This window comes from Apteryx mantelli, chromosome 2, assembly GCF_036417845.1.
Source record: "Apteryx mantelli isolate bAptMan1 chromosome 2, bAptMan1.hap1, whole genome shotgun sequence".
In the NCBI taxonomy this organism is placed as follows: domain Eukaryota; kingdom Metazoa; phylum Chordata; class Aves; order Apterygiformes; family Apterygidae; genus Apteryx; species Apteryx mantelli.
In genome coordinates, this window is record NC_089979.1 from 122,346,143 (window position 1) to 122,366,943 (window position 20,801).

Here is a 20,801-nt window from a genome sequence, read left to right on the forward strand (position 1 = left end):
AACGCTGTGAAAAAATGAGGGCAGGTCTGTTCATTGGGGGGAGGAGGGGGCATAAAACCCCCAAACACAAAAGAAATGCACCAGAACTAACTCAGAGGAAGAACCACTGGTTTCACTGGGCTTCAGACCCAGTCCAAAAAATAAAAATCCAAACAAGTCATTAAAAAAAAATCCTTAGAATTATCTAACTAAAATGAGCTCTTTAACATCTGTTGGTGGTACCTAACCTAGTTTACCTGTGATGATTCCTAGACAGGGAAAGGAGCAGGCTGTGATGCTTTGAATGAGATCCTTTGCTGAACATTTCAGGCCTGGGTTGCCTTTTGGACTAACACTTGAAAACATGGAAAGTTTTTAAAAATCCTTCTGCTTTCTTTATTAACCTTTTAAATGAAGACCAAACTCCATAGTTTCAGATAGGTTGGGCTTTAAACCATTAAGAGGAGTAGCAGGAAATAAAAGACAAATATTTAGTCTTGCTTTAGAGTTCTGAATCTATTTTGCACCCTAGGAAACCTTTGAAATTCTTGATAATTGTGTACACAGCATTTAAGAACAAAGGGCCTGATCCTGCAGCCCTTATTCCTCAGACACCAATAGATAAAAATTCCTAGCAGGATGGCCTTTTTCTTTTAAAAAGCTCTGTAAACAGAAGGACGTGAAGCACAAAATCATGTGCATCACTGCATGAGAATTACAGAAAGATAGTTTCCAAATCTACGAAAACTTCAGCAAGTACTCAAACTAGACATACAAAGTGAAGAAGTTGTCAATGCCAGTGTGTCTTCAAACTGCACGTTATATCTAATGGCTTGCTGTAGATGTGCACCAAACTCATTTTTTCCTGAGGAATAAAGAAACTGCAGATCAGAGTGAGGAAAGATATCTAAATCACAGTGAAAAGCCAAGCAAATGCAGAAGTATTCTATGCAGAAGGTATGTTCTTTGCCTCAGTAGCAGCTTCAATTTCTTCCAAGATTGGCACTGGTCCTGCATAGTTATTAGTTTCTATAGTTTCTAATTTCTTCTGATATTCCGCTGGCAAGCCATTCTGTTTTGCACCCATGCAGATAACCTACGGTCAAAAGGAGGGGGGCGGGGAAAGAAAAGAAAAAGCCCTCAATAATAATGTTAGGAAGGAGAGACCCCTACAGACATTTTTGCTCATACAGGAAGAACCACTTACGGTAACAAGAGAATTAGTCACAAATAATGTTGTTTGCACCCAAAGAGAGCTAAAGGCTTTTGGATGACTACTGAAGACTCTATCAACAAAATTAATGTGAAGAGGTTCATACCAGGTACTACCAAGACAGACCCCCTAGGATCCCAAAAAGCTATTAACATGCACAGGACTGCATGATTAAGCTCCTGTTCAGTTATTTCTTTCTTTCCCCCAGGGAGGAAGAGGACTTCTATGTCTTCAGTCAGCCTTAGTATCAGAGCTGAGCGAAAAGCAGCATTTATTATTGAAATTCTTTTTCAAACTAAACCATTTGAATCCAAAGCACAGCAGTGGGGACCTAGACAGGTTATAGGAGTAGAAATATAGTAACAGAAACAGGTACTCAGCTTAGTAAAAACACCTGGCTTAAAGTTTGTTACTGCAGCTTTCCTTCTAGACACAAAATAAACTGAAGTTTTAGTGCAAAAGAAAATAATTGGCAAAGTGAGAGGAAAAGAGGAGGCTGCAGGAGCCAAGACTAGAAAAGACACCAGCAAGTTCACATACAGGAATGAACAAACAGATAAATATGCAGATTTTAAAGGCTGATACTATTGTAAATATTATTTCACTCATTCAACCGCCAGGAAGTTCAAGGATGAGATGTCTAGAACGGTATGACCTTTGCCACAGAAGTACACAGCACTAGATGGATGTGGATCACTGTGTGCAGATGCAGTCGCCTGTACTAAAATCTAGCCCTCCCGCCTGGCTAACTTTGGTTAAACAAATAAGAGCAGGGAGGAAAAAAAAAAAAACAAAAAAAACCCCACCCAAACCTAACAGCCAACCCTGACAACAGCAGGAGGGAATGTTTAACTAGATCAGGCTGCCAATACTGAAAGCCTGCTCTTGCAGCGTACTAGGGAGAGTCACACACAGCAGCACAGTCATTGGTAGTGCATTAGTCTTAACTCCCTGAAAAGCCTTAAAGACCTGTCTGGACAGAAAAGGGGGGGGGGAGTGGTTTGTGAAATGGCAAAGCTTGCTTCCTAAGCAAGCTTTCTCTTAACAAATGCTGCGGCAGCCGGCCTTAGCCATGCTCTTGGAAGCCAGTTCACGTGGTGAGTTCCTCGGTTAGGAGACGCAATGCACACGTGGGATTTAACAGGCTCAAGCCCCTGTTTCTTTGCTTTCAGTAGAAAAGGTCACCACACTATGATGCTGTCTATCTGCAATTCCTAATAACTGTACAATTTCAGACACGCAGTCATGCCACCTGAGGCTAGGCCCTCATGGGATCTCACAAGCTAAGCAGGTCAGGCCTGCTGAGTGAGTGGATCATGCGTCTCCGTAGTCAGTGAATTGCAGAACAGTGTCGAAAGACTTCTGCCTCCCCAGTCATCAAGCGTAGTGCTCCACAGTGGTGCTGGAAATCCTGCGATACACTGGGCAATGCGTCCGATGACCAACATCTCTCGTTTTAAAGACAGTGTTTCATAAAAGTATAGATAAAATCTGTGTCCTTGAGACTCCAAGCCAGGTGCTCAAGGACAGAGAAGCTTCCCTCCGTCCTTTTACTGGAGCACATTCATTTTTAAGACCAAAACAGAATTGCTGCATATATGGAAACACCTGGCAACCCTCAGAAATCCCTGTGTGTCAGTTATAACTAATTCATGGGTTGCAACAGAGCCTTTATGTAATTTACCCCCACATATTTGAGCAGAACTAAAGCAAAAACCAAAAGTGATTTAGTAGGTCTTTAAGAAGCCAGGAATCTTCTGTAAGCAGCGCTGCACTAGTACATTGCACAAGGATTAAGTTATACCCTTACATTAGAATTACTCACTCCTTCTGTCCTATTTAATAAGTACTTTATTTACAGTGAATGGAAGTACTGCACTATGCATTTCTGTTCACACTCTCCGAATTACAGCAATGCAACACCTACCTTTTTATACTGGGGAGAAGGGGGACCAAAGACACAGTCACGCATCTGGTAGCTGCGACAGGTCAGTACTTTTCCTGCTTGAGTGTGGACATTAACTTCGATTGGGACATAAATGCCATCTTCAACTCCCTCTTGCCTGTAAAGGACATTCTTTTCATGCCAAACAACTGATGCACAGGTGACAACTATATCATGTCTTTCAAACAAAGTGTGCAATTAAACATATGCATTTAATATAACAGAACTTAAGGCAGAACACTTGGTTGCACCATTGACTGAATTAAAACAAAAAAAAATTCCTGTTCTTTTTGTCAAAACTTGTTTCAGATCCAAAAATAAGTCTTCTAAAGAATGTGCAACATTCACTTTTATCATTTTAGTAATGTAAGGAAGAAGTCTAGTGGTTAACTTGCACAATTAGAGCAAGAATGTTGCTTGCGAATCAGTTAATTACTGTGCAAGTTTTATAATCTACAACAGAAGCACAACCAAGATTATCAGAATTAATAAGCCAGGCACATATCATTCATTACCTTCCACTGAGATAATGAAACAATTACAAAGTTTTATCTTGCCCATTGTGTTACATTTGAATAAGAGGAAACTTGCATAACTCTGGCAATGCACGTTCAAGTGAAGAATCCAGGACATCCTTTCATTTGCACAAGACTTGTAGATCTTGTACAGCACCAATGAGCTAGATCAGGGCAAAAACCATTCCATTTTGTTCTTTTAACAGCAAAATCATGCTACCTTGGGATTAAAAAAAAAGCTACCTTCTGTCTTTAACCATTAACATTTAACCACCAATAAAAGTCTGAGGAAATAGTAAGAAATAAAGAAGAAATTAAAGCAACACAAGACAGACTTTTTATATCACAATTAACTTCTTAAATGTGCTAAAGATAAGAGTGATAAAACAGGTTCTAACAGTGCTTGTCAAAATGATATCCAGATGCTTGACACATTTTCTCTCTTTTAAAGACTTAATACCATTGCAAGTTACTTAACATACATAACACAGGCCATGTTTTGAGAGTAACTAGGTAAGTGCAGGCAGAGACTGGAAGCTAAGTGCACAATCAAGGCCAACAAAAAGAACACAAAATAAAGAGAGTCACATGAAGGTGTGAGAGCAAGAAAAAAATTACAGTTAAGTAACACTGTCTGCTGGGATGTAAGAGGAAAAGTCATGCGTTAGTTGATGATCTACAGATTTGTGACGTACAGAAGACAAAAAAAAAAACAAAAAAAAAAACAAAAAAAAACCAAAACTGAGGTCTGGCTGTGAAAAGAGCACCAAAACCCATTCAGAGACAAAAAAATTACTCATCCAACCAAAAGATTCCTCCTCCATTTTTGCATTCTAAATATTACATTATTTCATTAGTGTTTGAACTATATATAGCATTAATTACACACTCCCTCTTCTGTTTCTGATTAACAAAGCACCAACTTCTTTACCCAGACAGAATAATTGGGTAACGGGGGGTTTTTGTGATGCATGGAAATGCCAGAAAAAAATTAGTTGAGAACTTCCAAATAAATCTGCTTGTGCACAACCAAAGAATCCCAACTTCTTCAGCAGTGATACATGTATGCTCATTAGAATTATTTAGAAGCAATCCTTAAAAGAACACTATCAACTATCATTAAAAAAAAGCCCAGTGTAAAAGTTTGATAGGTAAATGATTTATCACCAGGGTTTTTAGAGGGAAGATATGCAGATGAGGAAACTACTTCTTTATGTATTTATAGGAACAGTTTCCTCTCTGGTTTCTTCTCACTTCACAGTTTTGTTTTGTTTTTTCTTCTGTAACAATTCTGCCAGGTGCCCAGTCATTTACGCGATATAAAAGATGGGGCAGAGAGGACCCAAATATTTACTGTGCTGATTTTTCAATTTTGGGCCTGTAGAACCCTTAAGTACATAGTTACTTCCTTCAGGCTTAGCACAAATCACACTACATTAAAAAGTTTTGCTTCTAAAAGAATAAATCCTAAAAGAGCAAGGAAAAGTCAGGTCTGTCTTCCTCCCATTTCTAGATCACCTTCATGACAGTGAGGCAGCTGGGAAAAAATAACCTTTAATGCTCATATCCATCCTATAGTTTCTGGTGGAGTTACAGCAGTTTCTCTAGGCCTGTCTAACCAGCATCTTAGCTAGCATTAAGAGTTTATCCCCTGCCAAACATATGCCAGGGATCTGCAATTCTGCAGTATGTAAACTACATTTCTAACAGTTAAATACAAAATATTGTCCCATAGGGGGGAAGCGGTGCTACTAGCAAAGCAGATGCTGCCAGACAGGTCGGAAGGATCTTTATACTTGTGAAGTCTGAAGCTTCATGAAAGAATGGTAAGTGAGTAGAATTTAGTAACGATCAGCAGAAAGAGAAGGGGGGAGAGGAGAGTAAGTGTTAGTGCAAGCAAAAGAGGGGGAACTGAGGAGATAAAGTAGGGACATGTGCAGCTCTCTCCAGCCAGAAGTGTCCTAGTTAGAGGCCTCCTGCTCAGGACGAACATTCCCAGCCAGGATGTGAGAGTGCTGAACATGGCCATTTCCATGGTGTCAACAGCTGGTCAACAGTTTCTGTTATCTTTTGGGTTCACTGCAGGTAATGAAAAGTAAGTTGGAACTTCAGGTTTCATGGCCAGGGTTATAAGGACACGTTGGCACAGCACAGTGCAGCAATAACCAAAATTGCTATGGTACCAGAGGCAGCAGGGCTGCACTAGTTTAATGCTTTGAACTAGCTTAATATGCCCTTTTTCCTTAGCCTCACTAGCCCACACTTCCACTGGAATTAACTGACATTGCTGAGCTGCTCCAAACAAACTATTCTTGCATACCAGAAGCACTGTGCTGTGCCAACAGTGCAGTAAACACAGGACACTAGCCAAAGTTCTGGAGACGAGGGTCCAAGTCCTCACTTCGGCTCTGCAGAAAGTTATACGCTCCTTGATTTGTCTACCCAGGTGGTTCTCCAGGGCTCTTCAACCTGTGCACAGGTTGGGAACAACTTGCTCAAGTTGTCTTAAACTTAACTATCAGGCCCAGGAGAGCACTTGCCACTGTGCATTGCAAGGTGCTGCCAGCCTTTCCCATTGAAAAGGGCAAACAAGACTGCCAGAGTTCCCTGCTTGGATCTACCTTAAGTCTACAAAGGTTAAAAGCCTTTCCCTTAAAAGGGAGAACATGCAAAAATAAAACAAGCAAAGAGACCTTTGGGGGAAGCTAAAGATCTGCTTCTTGTCTGCAAAGTCAGGTTCTCACCCCTTCCCTTTTCCACTGCGGCTGGAGTCTAGATGTACTGAGACAGAAACGGGTGTCAATCTCAAAGCACACTCTCCCTAGAGCAATGGAAAACAGCTCACAGATCAAACACAGAGTTTGGAGTCAGATATGGGACAGGACATTGTGGGGAGGGGGTAAAAAATGTAACCTGAACAACATAACTCCAAGTCAAGCTTCATAGCTTATTAAAATCTCTCTAAGGAGCTTTAGCTTGGAAAACAAAGCCATTTAATCACAAATGCTTTGGAAGTCAGCACATGTATTGTGGAGTAAAATTCACATATTAAAATCAAAAGCATCTTCTTGATCCTAACCAAAGCCTCCACATTGGCTTTTACCAAAAATTCACTATAATTTTTGAATTGCTCTCTGAAGTAATATGAAACAGCAAAGTTAAGTCACCTACTTATCCAGAGAACTTAAATTGCTAGCGTTCATTTTCCACACTATTCCCCAAACTTCGTCTCCAGGGCTCTGAACAATGGTAGCTGTACCTCCATGCCAGAGAGGACTTATTCTGCCTTGATGATGGCCAAAAGCGAGCTTAAAATCCTGCAAATGAAACCAATGCAGAGAATCAGTTTCCACTTAAGATAAGGGCTGTTGACTATTCTTAACATGAAACGGGCAGCTATAAAGCCAGCTACAAGAAGTCATTTGGAGCTCCAGGAGGAGGAACTGATGGTCACAGTGGCAGGATCAGACCCAACTCCCAGCTAAGGGTTGAAGTCAGCCTTTTCTACTCCCCAAGAGAAACAATGGCCTCGGGACAAAAGGAAAGGGGGGTCTGGCAGAGAGCGCTGTGGGTAAAAGCCTTGGTCTGCAAAAATCCAGATCCACCTCCAAACTCTTAGGCTGGCCTGAACATTCGCTAAAAATTTCTAGCAGTGAGAAGACAATGGAATATAGAGTACGTGGTTCTTTCTCTAGAATAGCACACATGCCCGTTTCTGCAAACACAGCAGTGCCGTGGGAACGGCAGCTTTACTTCTGTCCAAGTCAGCAGCGACAGGACTGATGTGCTTCCCTTTGGAAGAGCTGAAGGGCTATCGGCTGGGGTGTGCCATGAAGGAGAGAACTGCCTGCTGCTTTCTTCTCTTTCCTCAGGAGATGTGCCTGCCTGATGCCCATTCCTTTGGAGCTTTTGGTGCTAACATAAGTCATAAATGCTACCATGCAAGGTTCAGGAAAATAGTAACATTAAAGAAGCTTCCAAGATTCCAAGGTTGCCCCGAGAGGTGGTGGAGTCTCCTTCTCTGGAGATATTCAAAATGCGCCTGGATGCAATCCTGTGCAATGTGCTCTAGGTGACCCTGGTGGAGCAGGGGGGTTGGACTAGATGATCTCCAGAGGTCCCTTCCAACCTCAGTGATTCTGTGATTCTGTGATTCTGTGAAGATGGTGAGTTGCGGTTCTTTTCTCATGCACTAATAGAAACCCAGGCATAAAATACCATCTTATGTATTTTCCAGTGTTTTGTGCAATCTAATCACTCAAGTGGAACATTCTTGGGTATTTATAAGTCAAGGCACGTGCCACCTTGACTGAGTTTGTTCAGGTTCTGCAAGTACAAACATCCTTAAAAAAAAAAAAAAAAAAAAAACCCAAAACCCACCAACCCCTCCCCCCCAAATATCTCCTTCTTTTATAAGTAATACCAAATATCACTATATAGGCAAAACAGAATAAAGGTTTCTTGCATTTTTCTAGTGCAACTTCACATGGCTGATGCTGCACAGACTCAGTTTCCTCTCCTATTTGTTAGGCAGTTTGTGGACCTTTCCCTAGCAAATGGGAAGGGAAAGGAAAAAGAAGTTTGAGGAAGACTACCTGTTCAACAACAACAAAAAATGGAAAGGCAAAGTGTTAAAAAAAGAAATTCTACAGCTTTGCTTATTTCTCACGTTCTCCATCTTTTTTAAGCTATATTTCACATCAAAGTTACCTTGTATGTCTGTGCACATTAATATTCAATTTCTGAGACATTACCTTCTTGAAACATGTCTTAGCAGATGTGGGATTGATTGTAAAAGACTGTAGAAGCTGAACACTTGGAGGCTTAAAGAAATAAAAATCTTCATCAGTGTAGAGCTGAACTTCACAATTGATCGTCTGTGAGTGATATGAGAATTATCAGCAACCTGGCGAAGATGCACAGTATACTCCATCAGTAGAGTCATCTTCCTTCCTCATAAGGAGTCCCTCATTAAACCAGTTTCTCTAGGAAAACAGTAGTTTACCTAGACCCACTAATCATCAACCATTCTACAAGCTGCTGTAAAATGGCTTTGCAGTGCCTGGGTCACTGGATTACTGCACATTGATCAGGACTCTGGACTAGACCCTGCAGACAAGTCAGGCATAACAAATTTGCAGGCAAGTAAATAGACCAGTCAAGTAGAGGCCTGAAGCTATAGATGTGGACAAGTGTTTGCAGGGCTGTCCCAAGGAAATACTGTAGTAGAACCAGGCATACTCACAGCAGTCTAATAATTAAAAAAAAAAAAAAAAAAAAAAAAAAAGACGATTTCTCCAGTTTTGTTTTCTTGGACGTGATCTGTATTCAATACCTGCAAGGAAGTGCACAAAACCTTCAGGTAGCACCCAAGAAGTGCAACACAATCTGTATAGAAATAACTAGGTTAGCTCAGATACTGGAAGCAGTAAACACTGCGTTACACTACATGGGCAACCTCAGCAAGCACTGCAGGTGATAGGCAACAAATGCAATAGATGCTTGGATCAAGAGCTTGGTCTCTGGCCCTTTTTCTAAATATTGATGAAATGAGATTTCTGTGCTTGTAATATATTCCATTTCCTCCAGTTTTTGACTGAAAATTAACAAATGTTTAAAAGTTATATATTCTTATAAACATTCTTATTCTTGTTTAGCATACAAAATATCCTATTTATAGGCTATTTTTAAAATTTTATTAGGCTGCCATGTTTTTACCATAGAGCAATTAATAGAAATCAGCTCCAGCCTTTGTGCACTTCTTTGCTCGCAGGTATCAGTGATTTTGAGTCATCTTCAAGCAACGGACTGAAGCCACCATGTGTTAGCAAGGAGCACAGCAAGTGCTCAAAGGTCTGTTAGAGAAGCCAGCAACAGAGCTCTTGCAACAGCTAACTTGCGTGTGACAACAGACACTTACTGTGTAACCTGAAAATTTACCTGAAATACAAAAGGAAAGCTGCAGCAAGGCAGAAGTCTTCATGGGGCTCTCTTTTATCCAAAGTACTTACCTTTGGATAAGTGGCACAATACTGCTACTTTCCTCCTCACCTCTGAGGCCTGATCCCACAGGATGCTGGGCGTTTGGTGTGTTTAGCTTGTCAGTGGTGTCTCTAAAGCGTGAGGCACTTACAGGAGCAGGCCCTAATTGCCAGGTAGATGGTGCCAAGAGACACCAAACACCTGGCCGTAGGAGTTTATTAAACACAAGTGTTTTTGGAGCTTTGTCATATGCTCTCTAATGCTGAATGTTTTCTTCCCAATTACCCCTAGAGAACCTGCAGATAGTCCTTAAGTGGTATCAATAAATGTTCTGCTCCTCCAAAGATCATTGTAATAGTACAAATCTGTACATCAACTACTTAATGACAAGGAGCTTGTGTTTCCCAGTCTACATTAAAGCCAGATCGATATAGTAGCATTTAATAACTGTTCAGAAACAAACAAACCAACCAACCCCATGGCAGCAGCCAGGCTGTAGGAAGGTGTCAACTGCAACTTGAAGAAACAACTTTCTGCACAGACAAAAAAGTTAAAAACTCCACTCATGCTTTTCCACTCAAAGGAAAAGCCTGCTCCTTCTCCTTTGAAAAGGGGGAAAAAAAGCTTCATTTGAAAAGGAAATAAGGGAAAAGCTGAAACCTGGAAGAAGCTACCATATGATGCACCTATAGCTCCTATACGATGCACGTGCAAGCTTCCTTGAAGTCCTCAGCTAGTTTAAGTAGAAGCTGAACAGTTACTCAGTGAAGCCTCATACAGCCCCACCAAGACTGGTCATCGGTCCTCAGCCACCCCCACACACGTGAGGCACATTGGGAGGAAGAACCAGTAACCCTGCTATTGCACTGCGGAGGCTGCGCCCCCAGCCAGGCTACCCTGCTGCCCCCAGCCCCCAAGCTCACCACACAGTCAGTATATAAAACACCTCAAGGATCAAGTACCCTCAAGCAGCAGCTGATTTTGCCAAGAAGTTCTTTGAAATCTTGATTGCACTGTGCTGTTGGAAAGCTTTCATCCTGCCTGTAACACAGCAGGGGGAGGGTTTCCTTCTTGTAACCAGTGCGGGGCAAGTGAAGGAGTTTTTTTTTTTTTTTTTTTTTTTTTAAATAAAGCATCTTTATTGCAAAGCTGCAGGAAACTTACCTGTAAACCCACCTGAGCACCTCCTACTCATTTAGGTTCAAAACTTTCATTACCCTGTATGTGTACGGTCTTGGTTGACAGTCTTAGAGGCTTGATTAACCCCCATAAAATAATAATAATAGAAGGGGGGGACACTAATATATGCCTTTTCGCAGCCTGCCTTTCAGGAGACAGGTTCTAGATGCAATCTGCAGCTTCAAGCCCGCGCACGTAGCAAGAAGTTTGCAGTGACAGCAGAGATGATGCAACACCCTAGCGCTGGCATTTCAAGTACAGTCTTATACCCCCCCCCCCCCAAAAAAAAATCCATAACCCCCCAACACCAGTGGCAGCGAGGAACGACCGATTCAGTCGGGCACCCCTCGGCCGCCTCGGGAGGCGACACCCTCCTTAAAGGGGCCGGCGGCCGCCCCCCCGCGCACGCACCTGTAGGCGGGCAACCGCGCAGAGCGCCGCCGAGGGGCTGCTCAGCAGGAGCCTCTGCCGCAGCAGGTTGCTGCCGTAGGCGAAGTACAGGCCGCCGCCGCCGCCGCCGCCGCCGCCGCCGCCGCCGCCGCCGCCGCCGCCGCCGCCGCCGCCGCCGCCGCCGCCGCCGCCGCCGCCGCCGCCGCCGCCGCCGGGTTCCATCCTCCCCGCACCCCGCGGCCCCTTTAACTCCCCTCCCCGGCGCCTGCTCGCGGGGCGGGGCCGCGGCGCGGGAGCGCCCGCCATTGGCTGTCCGCCGGGCGCTGCCACGCCCCCGTTGGCTACATCCGCCGGGAGCTCGCGACTGCTGCCACGTGGGGGCGGTGGGTGTAGTGGCGGATGTGGGGCGTTGTGACGCAATAATGGCGGCGGGCGCGGGGAGCGTTGGGTAGCTTCCCGCAGCCTGCCGCTGACGGGCGCCCTTGTAGGCGCCCTCCGGGGAGGCCTCAGGGGATCAGAGCACACCACTTTTTATGTATAAATGTATATCTATAGATATGCAGAGATATTCTGTGATAAGTTAGTATTATATATAATTTGTGTTGCTGTGTGTTTTTTTACGTTGTGCTACATTACGTTGTGTTACATTACATGCCGAAAATGGGGAGCCCTTCATTCAGCTAATGTGCACGTTTCTATAGCTTCTCCCAGTGAATACCGCAAGCCACACACAGGTCCTTGGGGAAGCTGTCTTTTTGCGATCCCGTTTTTCTTCTTTTTTTTTCTTTTCTTTTTTTTGCCCGTGCTCTCCATGCTGCACGAAGCAAGCACCTAGGGGAGCCTCCCCCGGGGTGGGTGAGCGTGGTGTGGGCCCCCGGCCCAGCTTGCGCTGGCTGCCCACGCCCCTGGGCGGCCAAGGACAAGCCGCGCCACTTTGCGTGCCCAAGAAACCGACTCTGCCCTTGCGCCCTAGCCTGAGGAAGAGCAAATAAATAGTTAGCAACATATGTATGTATATATTTAAATAGTTAAATTAACACATTCCAAATTTTACATTTCATTAAACAATCTTACCGTTTCAGCGGGCCCTCCATGGGCCTCCCTTTTTTCCATATACCTTATCTCAAGGAATAATGAAAGGTTGTTTCAATTCCCCACAGTCTCAGCTTGATGCTATTGCATTGGATTACATGAAGCTCTTATTTTCAAGGTTGTTCTTGCAATTGCAAGGACTAGAAATGATATATATTTCAATTTTGCAAGGAGAGGCTCAGGAGTGCAGTCCAACCGCCAGGAATGGATTCTATGGCAGAATCGCTCTGCAAAATTGCAGAATCCAGGGGACTTCTGATAACAGGTTCTTCTCAACCATGTACTTTTAATGCTTGCAGGATAAATTTCATTTAATAACAGTTACTTCCTATAAAAAGACATCCTCTGCAGGGAAGAAGACATTTGCAGTGAGTAGATTCTGCAATTTATTGTACCAAAATTGAGAGGATTAGAGTCCCTGTGCTAAATTCAAACTAATGCATTTTTCTTGTAAGCTTCCTGGCCATGTCCAAGCAAAATGTAAACAGTGATGAATTTTAAATATGGACAGTGAGAAGTAAAACAGTGTAACTTGCTCCAGCTGGCAATGCTGGGGATGCATACGTTTGTCGCAGACGCACATTGAGGCTGTGAGCGGTTTATGCTCGGCGTACACAAGAATAAAAGGTGAGAAGATGTGTACATGAAGGCAAGCAGACTTGCAGGCCCATGTGCAGAGGCATTTCCTCTCTTTCCCCTTGATATTTGCAATACTCAAATGTGACAGGAGGAGGCCTTATTACTAGCTTCCCCTAAGGATGCACCACTGAAGCAATATATCTATATCTGTATATCTCGCTAGCCGGGCTGCTACATGCCTCTCCGGATACATCCTGACCCATGCAACCTGGAGGGAAAAGCGACAACAACAAGTGGGTGACATAAAACAGCCCCCATCCTTTACATTTACAATTACATGTGTAGCGCTTCACTGGAAGTGGTGCTTTAGTTTTCCCAACACAAGCATAGACAAATTCAGATTCTTCATAAAACATGTAAAATGACACATTTTACAAAAAATGTCATGCGTAAAGTGACAAATGTGGTTCTGATCCTTTCTGAACAGCAATTTTCTATTTTTAGTTTTTCTCTTTTATACGAATAAATGTTTTAAGGCCAGAAGGAAGCATTGTGTTCCTTTGCTACACAGGTCATAGGATTATGCAGCAAGACTTCCTCAGTCTTACTACTTGTGACAACGAGTAGATGAACACATCTTTCAAAAATCTGTTTCTGGTATATGCTTTCAGTCTGCTTTCCCGAAGGAAATGCTTATGCAATCACACGCTGCACGGGGCAGTGTATCTCTGGCCTCTTCCCATCGCTTGTGGACCATTGGCTGATTTCAACCAGAGGTGATAGAAAGCTATAGGTTTCAAAGCTACTGTTTTTCTACTGGTTTTAAGCAAATAGGCAGAGGATGCCTCTGTGATGCCCTTCCCTAGGAAAGGTTGCAGGGCAGATGCAGAAATCCCCCTGGGAGAGACTTGCTGGGCGCCCCTGTCCGGGGGGCTCGGATGGAGGCTGCAGCCTCGTGTGCCCCGAAGTGGCCACCTCGTGGACCAGATCGGCGTCTCCTGCCTTTGGTGCTTTCTGAACAAGCCTCGTTTTGCTGTGAGCCATCCCTGATGAGGCAAGATTGGCATTTTTTCTCAACGGAAAATCTTATATATGAAATGTAACAAAGCATGTGAGAATTTTTGCTTTTTGATCTCCAAATGACATTTTTCTAAGAAAAAAAGGGCCTTTTGTAACACTTTCTGAGTCATGGAAACTTTGGAATTCTGCACCAAAAAAGGCCATTTTTTTCCCAGCACCAAGAATTCCAACAACAATTTTGATGATTTTTCATTCAAAAAAATGTACATTCTGAACATGGAGAAAACAGTTTTCTCCTAAAACTTATGTCCTTTTTCATGCTGTTCACATCTAGACTCAAGCATTACAAAGTCAGATGACTGAGAAATTAGGAGAATGAGGCCCTGATCTCGTATCTGGATTCATGTGCATGAAGGCCTGTGTAGGAAGCAGCTAGCAAGATTACAGATAAACTTTTGGAAGGCGAATCAATTTAAAAGACTGCCAGTTGCGTTTCTAAGTATTTAATCACTCAAAAAAGCTTTTTCAGATTAAAGTCTGTTAAGGCTTCCCTTTTGTATAGCATGTAAATGAATACTAATCCTGTTTTACAGCCGTGGCACAGTGGCCACTGTTTCCAGGAGGAGAGTTTTTTTGTGCAAGGTGTAGGGTGGCCCTGCCTATTCTAAACGTAACAAGATGCTATTTCAAATGCTATTGAAGCAAAACCTAGATTTATGGTGTTTAGATTAATTTTTAATTGAATAAGTCCATCGATTTGCACTTCTGCAGCCCATTTCTTGGCATGCACGGCCCACGGCAATTTAGCAACAGCACATTTCACCTCCCAGCTATTCCTAAGGGTGTGAGATGTAAAAGTTGACCTGGAAAGGCTGACATGGCCTGTGCGGGCCAGTGTTTCTTCTTGGTGAGTGCCATGGTAAGCTGTGGATTTAAACCCTCTGAAAAATATAAGCTCATTTCCCAGCCAGGGTCGCGCATGCCTGCGGGGGCTCTGGGGCTGCCTGGCAGCGAGGCAGCACGGGGGGAGGCGGATCCGCTCCGGCGGGAAGGCTTTGCGCGCCCTTGCAGAGCTGCATGGCCAGCCCACATGTCACTGGGTGCCGACAGGCCCTATGGGCAGAGCTTGGTCTGAGACCCAGTTTCTGATTGAAAAAACAGGGAAGAGGGTGGGAAGATCTTTCCTGTAGCAACCTGAGCCTGCAGGGCTTTCACGGCATTACTGGATTTTACATTTTCCCTGGTTCATCTTTCCAGGTGACGACTAACTTCCCTGGAAAGCAGGGTGTGAGATGAGACCCGGCTTTCTGAAGCTAGGCAGTCCTGGAGGTCTCCACAATCTCCAGAGCAGCTGAACCGAGGCCGCTGTGGACCTGTGCGAAGCCCCAGGCAGTGAGGAGCCTTTGCTCCCACTTCGGTGTGAAGCACAGACCCTGCACGCAGCAGGCAGCCTGGTGCCCGGCGGATTTGGGAGGTTTCCTAGTGGCGCCGAGTGGGGTGCAAACCACACAGCGCTTTGCGCACTGTCAGCAGAGGGGATCAGCAGAGCTTTTTATACAAAGAAAGCCGGAATCTGTTTCCATCAGGCTTTTGTCCCTACGCGCAACATATTCCTGAGCGCTCTCCTGTCCTCTTTATGTTTTTCGGGCTCAGGCAAAAATAAAATGTAGTGGGATAAGCAAAATCTGCTAAAGTATGTTCCAGTGGTTCAACACGCCCCCCGCCTAGGATTGTCACAGCATGAGCTTTAATTAATACTGAAGAAAAAAAAGATCTCAGAGGAATAATAAGGGCAGCCAATGCAAATGAACCACTTGTGCAGTCCTTCCCACAGCTTTTCCTGCCTTCCCTCCGAGGAGCCTTCGTAGGATGTCCTCTGCAATTATTATTTCATTGCAATGATACAGATTTGCTATAAGACGGTTACAGCTGATAGTAGCTTCTTAATACAATATGCAAGGTTTGGAGGTCTGCAGAGATTTCATGTTCATGCAAATGAATGCAAACGATTTTACAACGTGTCATGATGATGCTGTGCTTGTTCTCTCCCTACAAAAGAGGGACCTCAAAGTGCTGCATGCACCTGGCCTCTTTCGCTGCCTGTCCTGCCTGAACAAATAGCCGCTGGCCCATGGGGCTCGTGATGGAGCTGACCTAGAGGAATATCTGCCATTCGTTTTGCAGTGCAGATTTTACATGTTTCTGCAAAGAATGGGTGCAGTTATTTAGGAGGAAGGAGATGAACTAAGAAAGTGGCCATGTCTGTGCCTTTTTTGGCTCTGACTTGAGCTGGCCAATGCCAGGGTGAGGACAGGGCCTGTCCTGCAGCAGCCCAGAGCTCTCCCTGGCTGCGGCATGCTTGGTGCCGTCCTGAGGCCTCACAGCACGTCTGTGCCATTCGGCCTGCAGGAAGGAGCAAAGGGAAGGGAGAGCCAGGGCGTGCCTCTTAGTCTCCCCTCCGAATCATATACTGGGAAGAGGAGGAAGTGCATCTGTGTCTTCCTTTTGCTTTTCCTTCCGAGAACCCAGGTTTGTCTGTACCAACAGCAGTGAGCTTCTTGCCACCTGAGGTCTTTCTCAGTCTTGTAGGGGCAAAATGTATGGGATCTTTTTTAAAAAAAAAAACATGCTAAAAAATGGACATGCACAAAATATAGATGTGTGAAAAGTAGGGGTGAGCTTATGCTGTCCCCATGCAGATGCCAGTGCTGCAATCCCAGCATGCAGCTGGCTTTAATCGTTTTGGCTTGTGAGGGCATAGGCTCTGCTCACAGTACTGCAGGTACCTGCAGGTGTGACTTTAGCACCTGTTTTGAAAATCTTGCCAAATATTACATCAGTTTGCAAAGAAAGAATGCTGCACAAGCCATACCTGGGGCCTAATTTTGATCTCTCTTATATGAATGTACATTGAGAAAAACATAATGTTGAATTTCTGCTCATCTCTGTGCAAATAAATTCAGAATCTGGCTTCTTTCCCATTACTCAGCGTTTTTACTTGCCTCATTGTAAAGCTCTTTGAATGATAACACTTCTCTAGTGATACAGGGCAAATGGTTACCGGAGATTTTGTCAAGACAGTTTCCTTTGTTACTGAAACCTTTTGGTTTGCTGTGTCAAGAGGATTTTGCTAGTATGACGTTTTTGTGGTCTGTTGTCTCAGGGTGCATAAGTATCTCCCACAGCAGAAACATTTGTTCCTTGCAGATCACCGGTTTGCATTGCCCTACTCCTCTGGCTGAGACACTTCTGTCTCACCAAAGATCAAGCAGGTTGTCTCTTCAGACTGTCAGGTACGTTAGAAATTTTTTCCATAAATGTGAGGACTAGCAAATGTAGAGTGGCAGAAGAAAGGGCTGTATCCCTCTGTCTTTAGGCAGCCCTGCATTTTACAATTTATGTCTGATTTTTTATTATATTTAATATTTATTGTTATTTAAAGTGTCATGTACATTTGCTTTCTTCTCATCCTTTTCCCTTCTGCAGGCTAGGAGCACCCCGTTTTCTTCTTCCTTTTGTTCTCTTGCAGCACAGGAAAGTTACCAGATAAAGCCAGTCCTGGATGCTATTTTCCAGTCCTGAAATAACTGGCTTTACATTCAGACTGTGCAGGCCTTTCACATAAGGTAGCTGGGTACTTCTTCTTTCACACTGCCGTGGCTGTAACCATTTCTGTGTCATTAACCTTCAGCTTGCAGGAGATGTCCCGTAGCCACAGCCACAGAGCAGGAATGTGCCTCCTCGCTGCACGGTTTTCCAGAGGCCGCAGCACCATTGCCCGTCTGGAGCCCAGAGGCAGCAACAGCCCCTGGGGCGCTGGGATGGAGGAAGGCAGCGGCATTTCACCATATGCATGTGAAATGCTGGCGTGACAGCAGAAGCATGGGACATGGGTGCCAAAACATGCCCGAGATGTAGCGTTCCTCATAGTTCTACGTGGACTGCGCAAAACCTGGTACAAATTGCTGCTGAGCGATTCCAAACAGAAATATTTTACTCGTTGCCTGTAAGTTTAATGCAGCCCCTCAGTTAAGCTGATGGCCTACACGGATGTTTTTGTTGTGGTATAAAGGCAGTGCTTTTTTCACTGGTTTTAACCTCCTTTCAGCACAACATAAGTGAAACCTGAAAAATCCCTGCATGTCAGGCGAAGGAGGTCTACACTCAGCATGACACTGGTGTGACAAAAGCTGTTTAACCTCAGGCTATAGCTGACTGTTGCTCTACTCATCTGTATAGCAGATCTCAGTGGCAAGACCTGGTCCAACTCAGTTATGTGGTGCTTGGCTGTGTTTAGGGGATGGTCAGTGTTTTACCAGCTCAGGTCATATGATTGCAAACTGGGAGAGGAGAAGAGCAGGCTGAGGGAAAGTTTGGTGTTTCCGAAGAAGATGGAGCAAGAATATCAATGTTCCTCTGGCTTTTGTGGGCAGATCTCAAGGAGAAACAGGAAAGAGTGAATCCCTAGTCCTTCCAAACCGCTTTTCTTTCTGTCTTGCACTCCTACACTGTCTCTCAATGACCATATTCTTAGCACTTGGTGCCAGTGACGGAGTCCTCTGCCTACCATCTCTCTTTCCTCATTTACCTCTTTCTTCCACGGCCTCTTCATTGCATCAGAGATGCAACCCTTGAGCAGGACAGAAGAAAAAAGCTGCTGGAGGGAAGGGTGCTGACACTTCCAGACGAACCTTCTAGGATGAATCAGGGATGCATCATGATGTACCCTATTCCTGGTGCCTCAGGGTCCCTTGGGTAAAAAAGGCAGAGAAACCATCCATGGGCTGTACCCACAGATCCTACTCTGCCTTAAAACTGATGATGGTGCTCACATAAAGTGTCCCTTTCTTAGGTTTCTGCCTGCACTGGTGTATGCCAAACAGATGAATTTCCCTCCATGAGTGCAGTTATGATGCCCAGGAGGGTTAGGCTGGCACACAGGAAAGCCAACCCTGGTGACTTTTACACTGTGGCAGTTGCTATACAACCGCTTCAACATTGTTCTCACCATTTCTTTGCAGAACAGCAGTGGTGTTCCTCCACTGGGAGGACACTGCTATGGAAAGCTGGATTTGGGTTCATGCAGCCCCAGATTTTGCCATCTGTTTTCCTGCAGAAGTGCAGCTCACACTATCACATCGTATGCTGGTGCCGCTATGTGCATGGCTTTCAGTGCCCATCCAAGTGCCTTCTGAACCTGAGGCCCAGTTCCTACCAAATCCGCAGAGAGGTAGAGCTCTCTGATACCGTATGTTCCCAGGAGTTTTAGGAAAGGAGGCAGCTGGGAAAAAATAGGTCTCAAACAGGGAGAGCAGCAGTTTGAGGACAGACCCTCTCAGACAGCAAAGACCTTGCCCAGGACAGAGACTGTGTCCTGATTGCAGAAAAACTTCTAAAAGGTGTTTATGCTACGCAAAACTAAGGGGACAACACCTTGGTCTCTGATCGCTAATGAAGGGGGTACTTACACTGCAGCCGGTGTACAATTTGGTTAAAAAAAGCACTTAGCTGCAAGATATGAATCCAATGGAAAACAGATTGTGCTTTGTGTGGACTTGTTTTTCTCTTTATCCATCAGGCAGAGCCCTTCTGCACCAGACCTGCTGTTGGCCAGACAAGGCAGTGATGTGAGGAGCACCCCTGGCAGAAAGGCTGCCTCAGTGCACCCATGGTATGTACAGCACCCGCAGGGCGCAGGGAGTTACCCAAGTCAAATCCCTCTGAGGCAGAGAATGTTGCAGAAACAGGCAGAAGGGGAATAACAGCATTTTCTTCCAAGACACATGTGGCCCTAAGCATCTTTTGAGATGAGCATTTGGTAACTGATTGGAAATAAGCTTGTTTTATCTCTGCTGCCCTCATAGCAGGCCCTGGTAATTATTTTTTAAGCAGACAGCAAAAAAAATACATGTTTTCAGCAAGATAAGACCAGTCCTCATTCCTTCCTTCCCACTGGCAGGAGCGTAGTGATGTGGGTAAGGAGGACCGTGCAGTGGACATGCTGCAAGGACAGATTGTGTTCACACTCAGAGCCGGCGGAAAGTGGGAGTCAAAACTGGTGCTCCTAGCACCACGAGGAGCTCCAAAAAAGAGTCAGTGACATTAATAATTGCAGCCAGCAGTTGTCACTGATCTAGTTAATCAGGACTGCGTTATACAAAGTGCTCCCTGTCACTTCCACTGTACCCAGCATTCAAAAAAAATAAAAGAATCAGTTTGTGACTAGTGATGGGGAGATCTGACCACCAGGTGCCAGTCTCACTCCACAGGGAATATGGAGCAACTCTTAGGCCAGCAGGGTTTGCAGGAAAAGCCAACGTAGCCAGATATCATTTATTTTGTCCCTATCTGGGTTTTTCTACATGCTACAGCTGGGAGCAGCCATCTCTCTGCACCCTCCAGTGAGACATCTCCCCAGCGCTGTAAAACCATGGGTACTGCTCACCCGGTGGAAGTTTCTGTCTGCAGGCAGTGTTCTTCCACAGGCAGGGAGGGATGCAGATGGAGACCTGCTGTCCAGGAAGGTTGTGGCCTCCTCCACCATTGTCTTATTCTGCTGCACACGGGAGAGCTAGTTCCTCCTCCAGCCCGCCTTCCCTTTTGGAGGCACGAGCATCCTAGGGTACCATTCAGCACCAACAGAGGTTTTGTAGTTGCTTTAAGTGCAGTAGTTATCCCTTCAGACTTGGCCACAGAATTCAAGCCTGAGATTTCTGCACCGTAACTCACCTGGATTTGCTAATCTTCTGGGCACAGCTCTCTGTGTATGAAGGGGACTGTCCTAGGGAACAGGGTCCTGGCATTTCCTGGCCTTCATGTTCATTTGTGAATGAAGTCAATCCCTCCTGGAGCTACAGCCACTGCCAGGCTCTCTGGGGCCCTGTGTACCCTTCGGTTTTCACAGAGA

At 44.7% G+C, this 20,801-nt stretch overlaps 1 protein-coding gene across 1 annotated transcript; it reads right to left on the reverse strand.

Moving 5' to 3' along the window:
- Positions 1 to 482: 482 nt before the first annotated feature.
- GGCT (gamma-glutamylcyclotransferase) lies at positions 483 to 11,425 on the reverse strand. The gene is made up of 5 exons (XM_067292183.1): positions 11,225 to 11,425; positions 8,407 to 8,529; positions 6,824 to 6,969; positions 3,120 to 3,255; positions 483 to 1,075 (listed from the first exon to the last, which is right to left on the reverse strand). Exons 1-5 carry the CDS (start codon positions 11,423 to 11,425, stop codon positions 926 to 928), a joined length of 756 nt encoding a protein of 251 aa, XP_067148284.1. The 3' UTR covers positions 483 to 925.
- Positions 11,426 to 20,801: the final 9,376 nt, after the last annotated feature.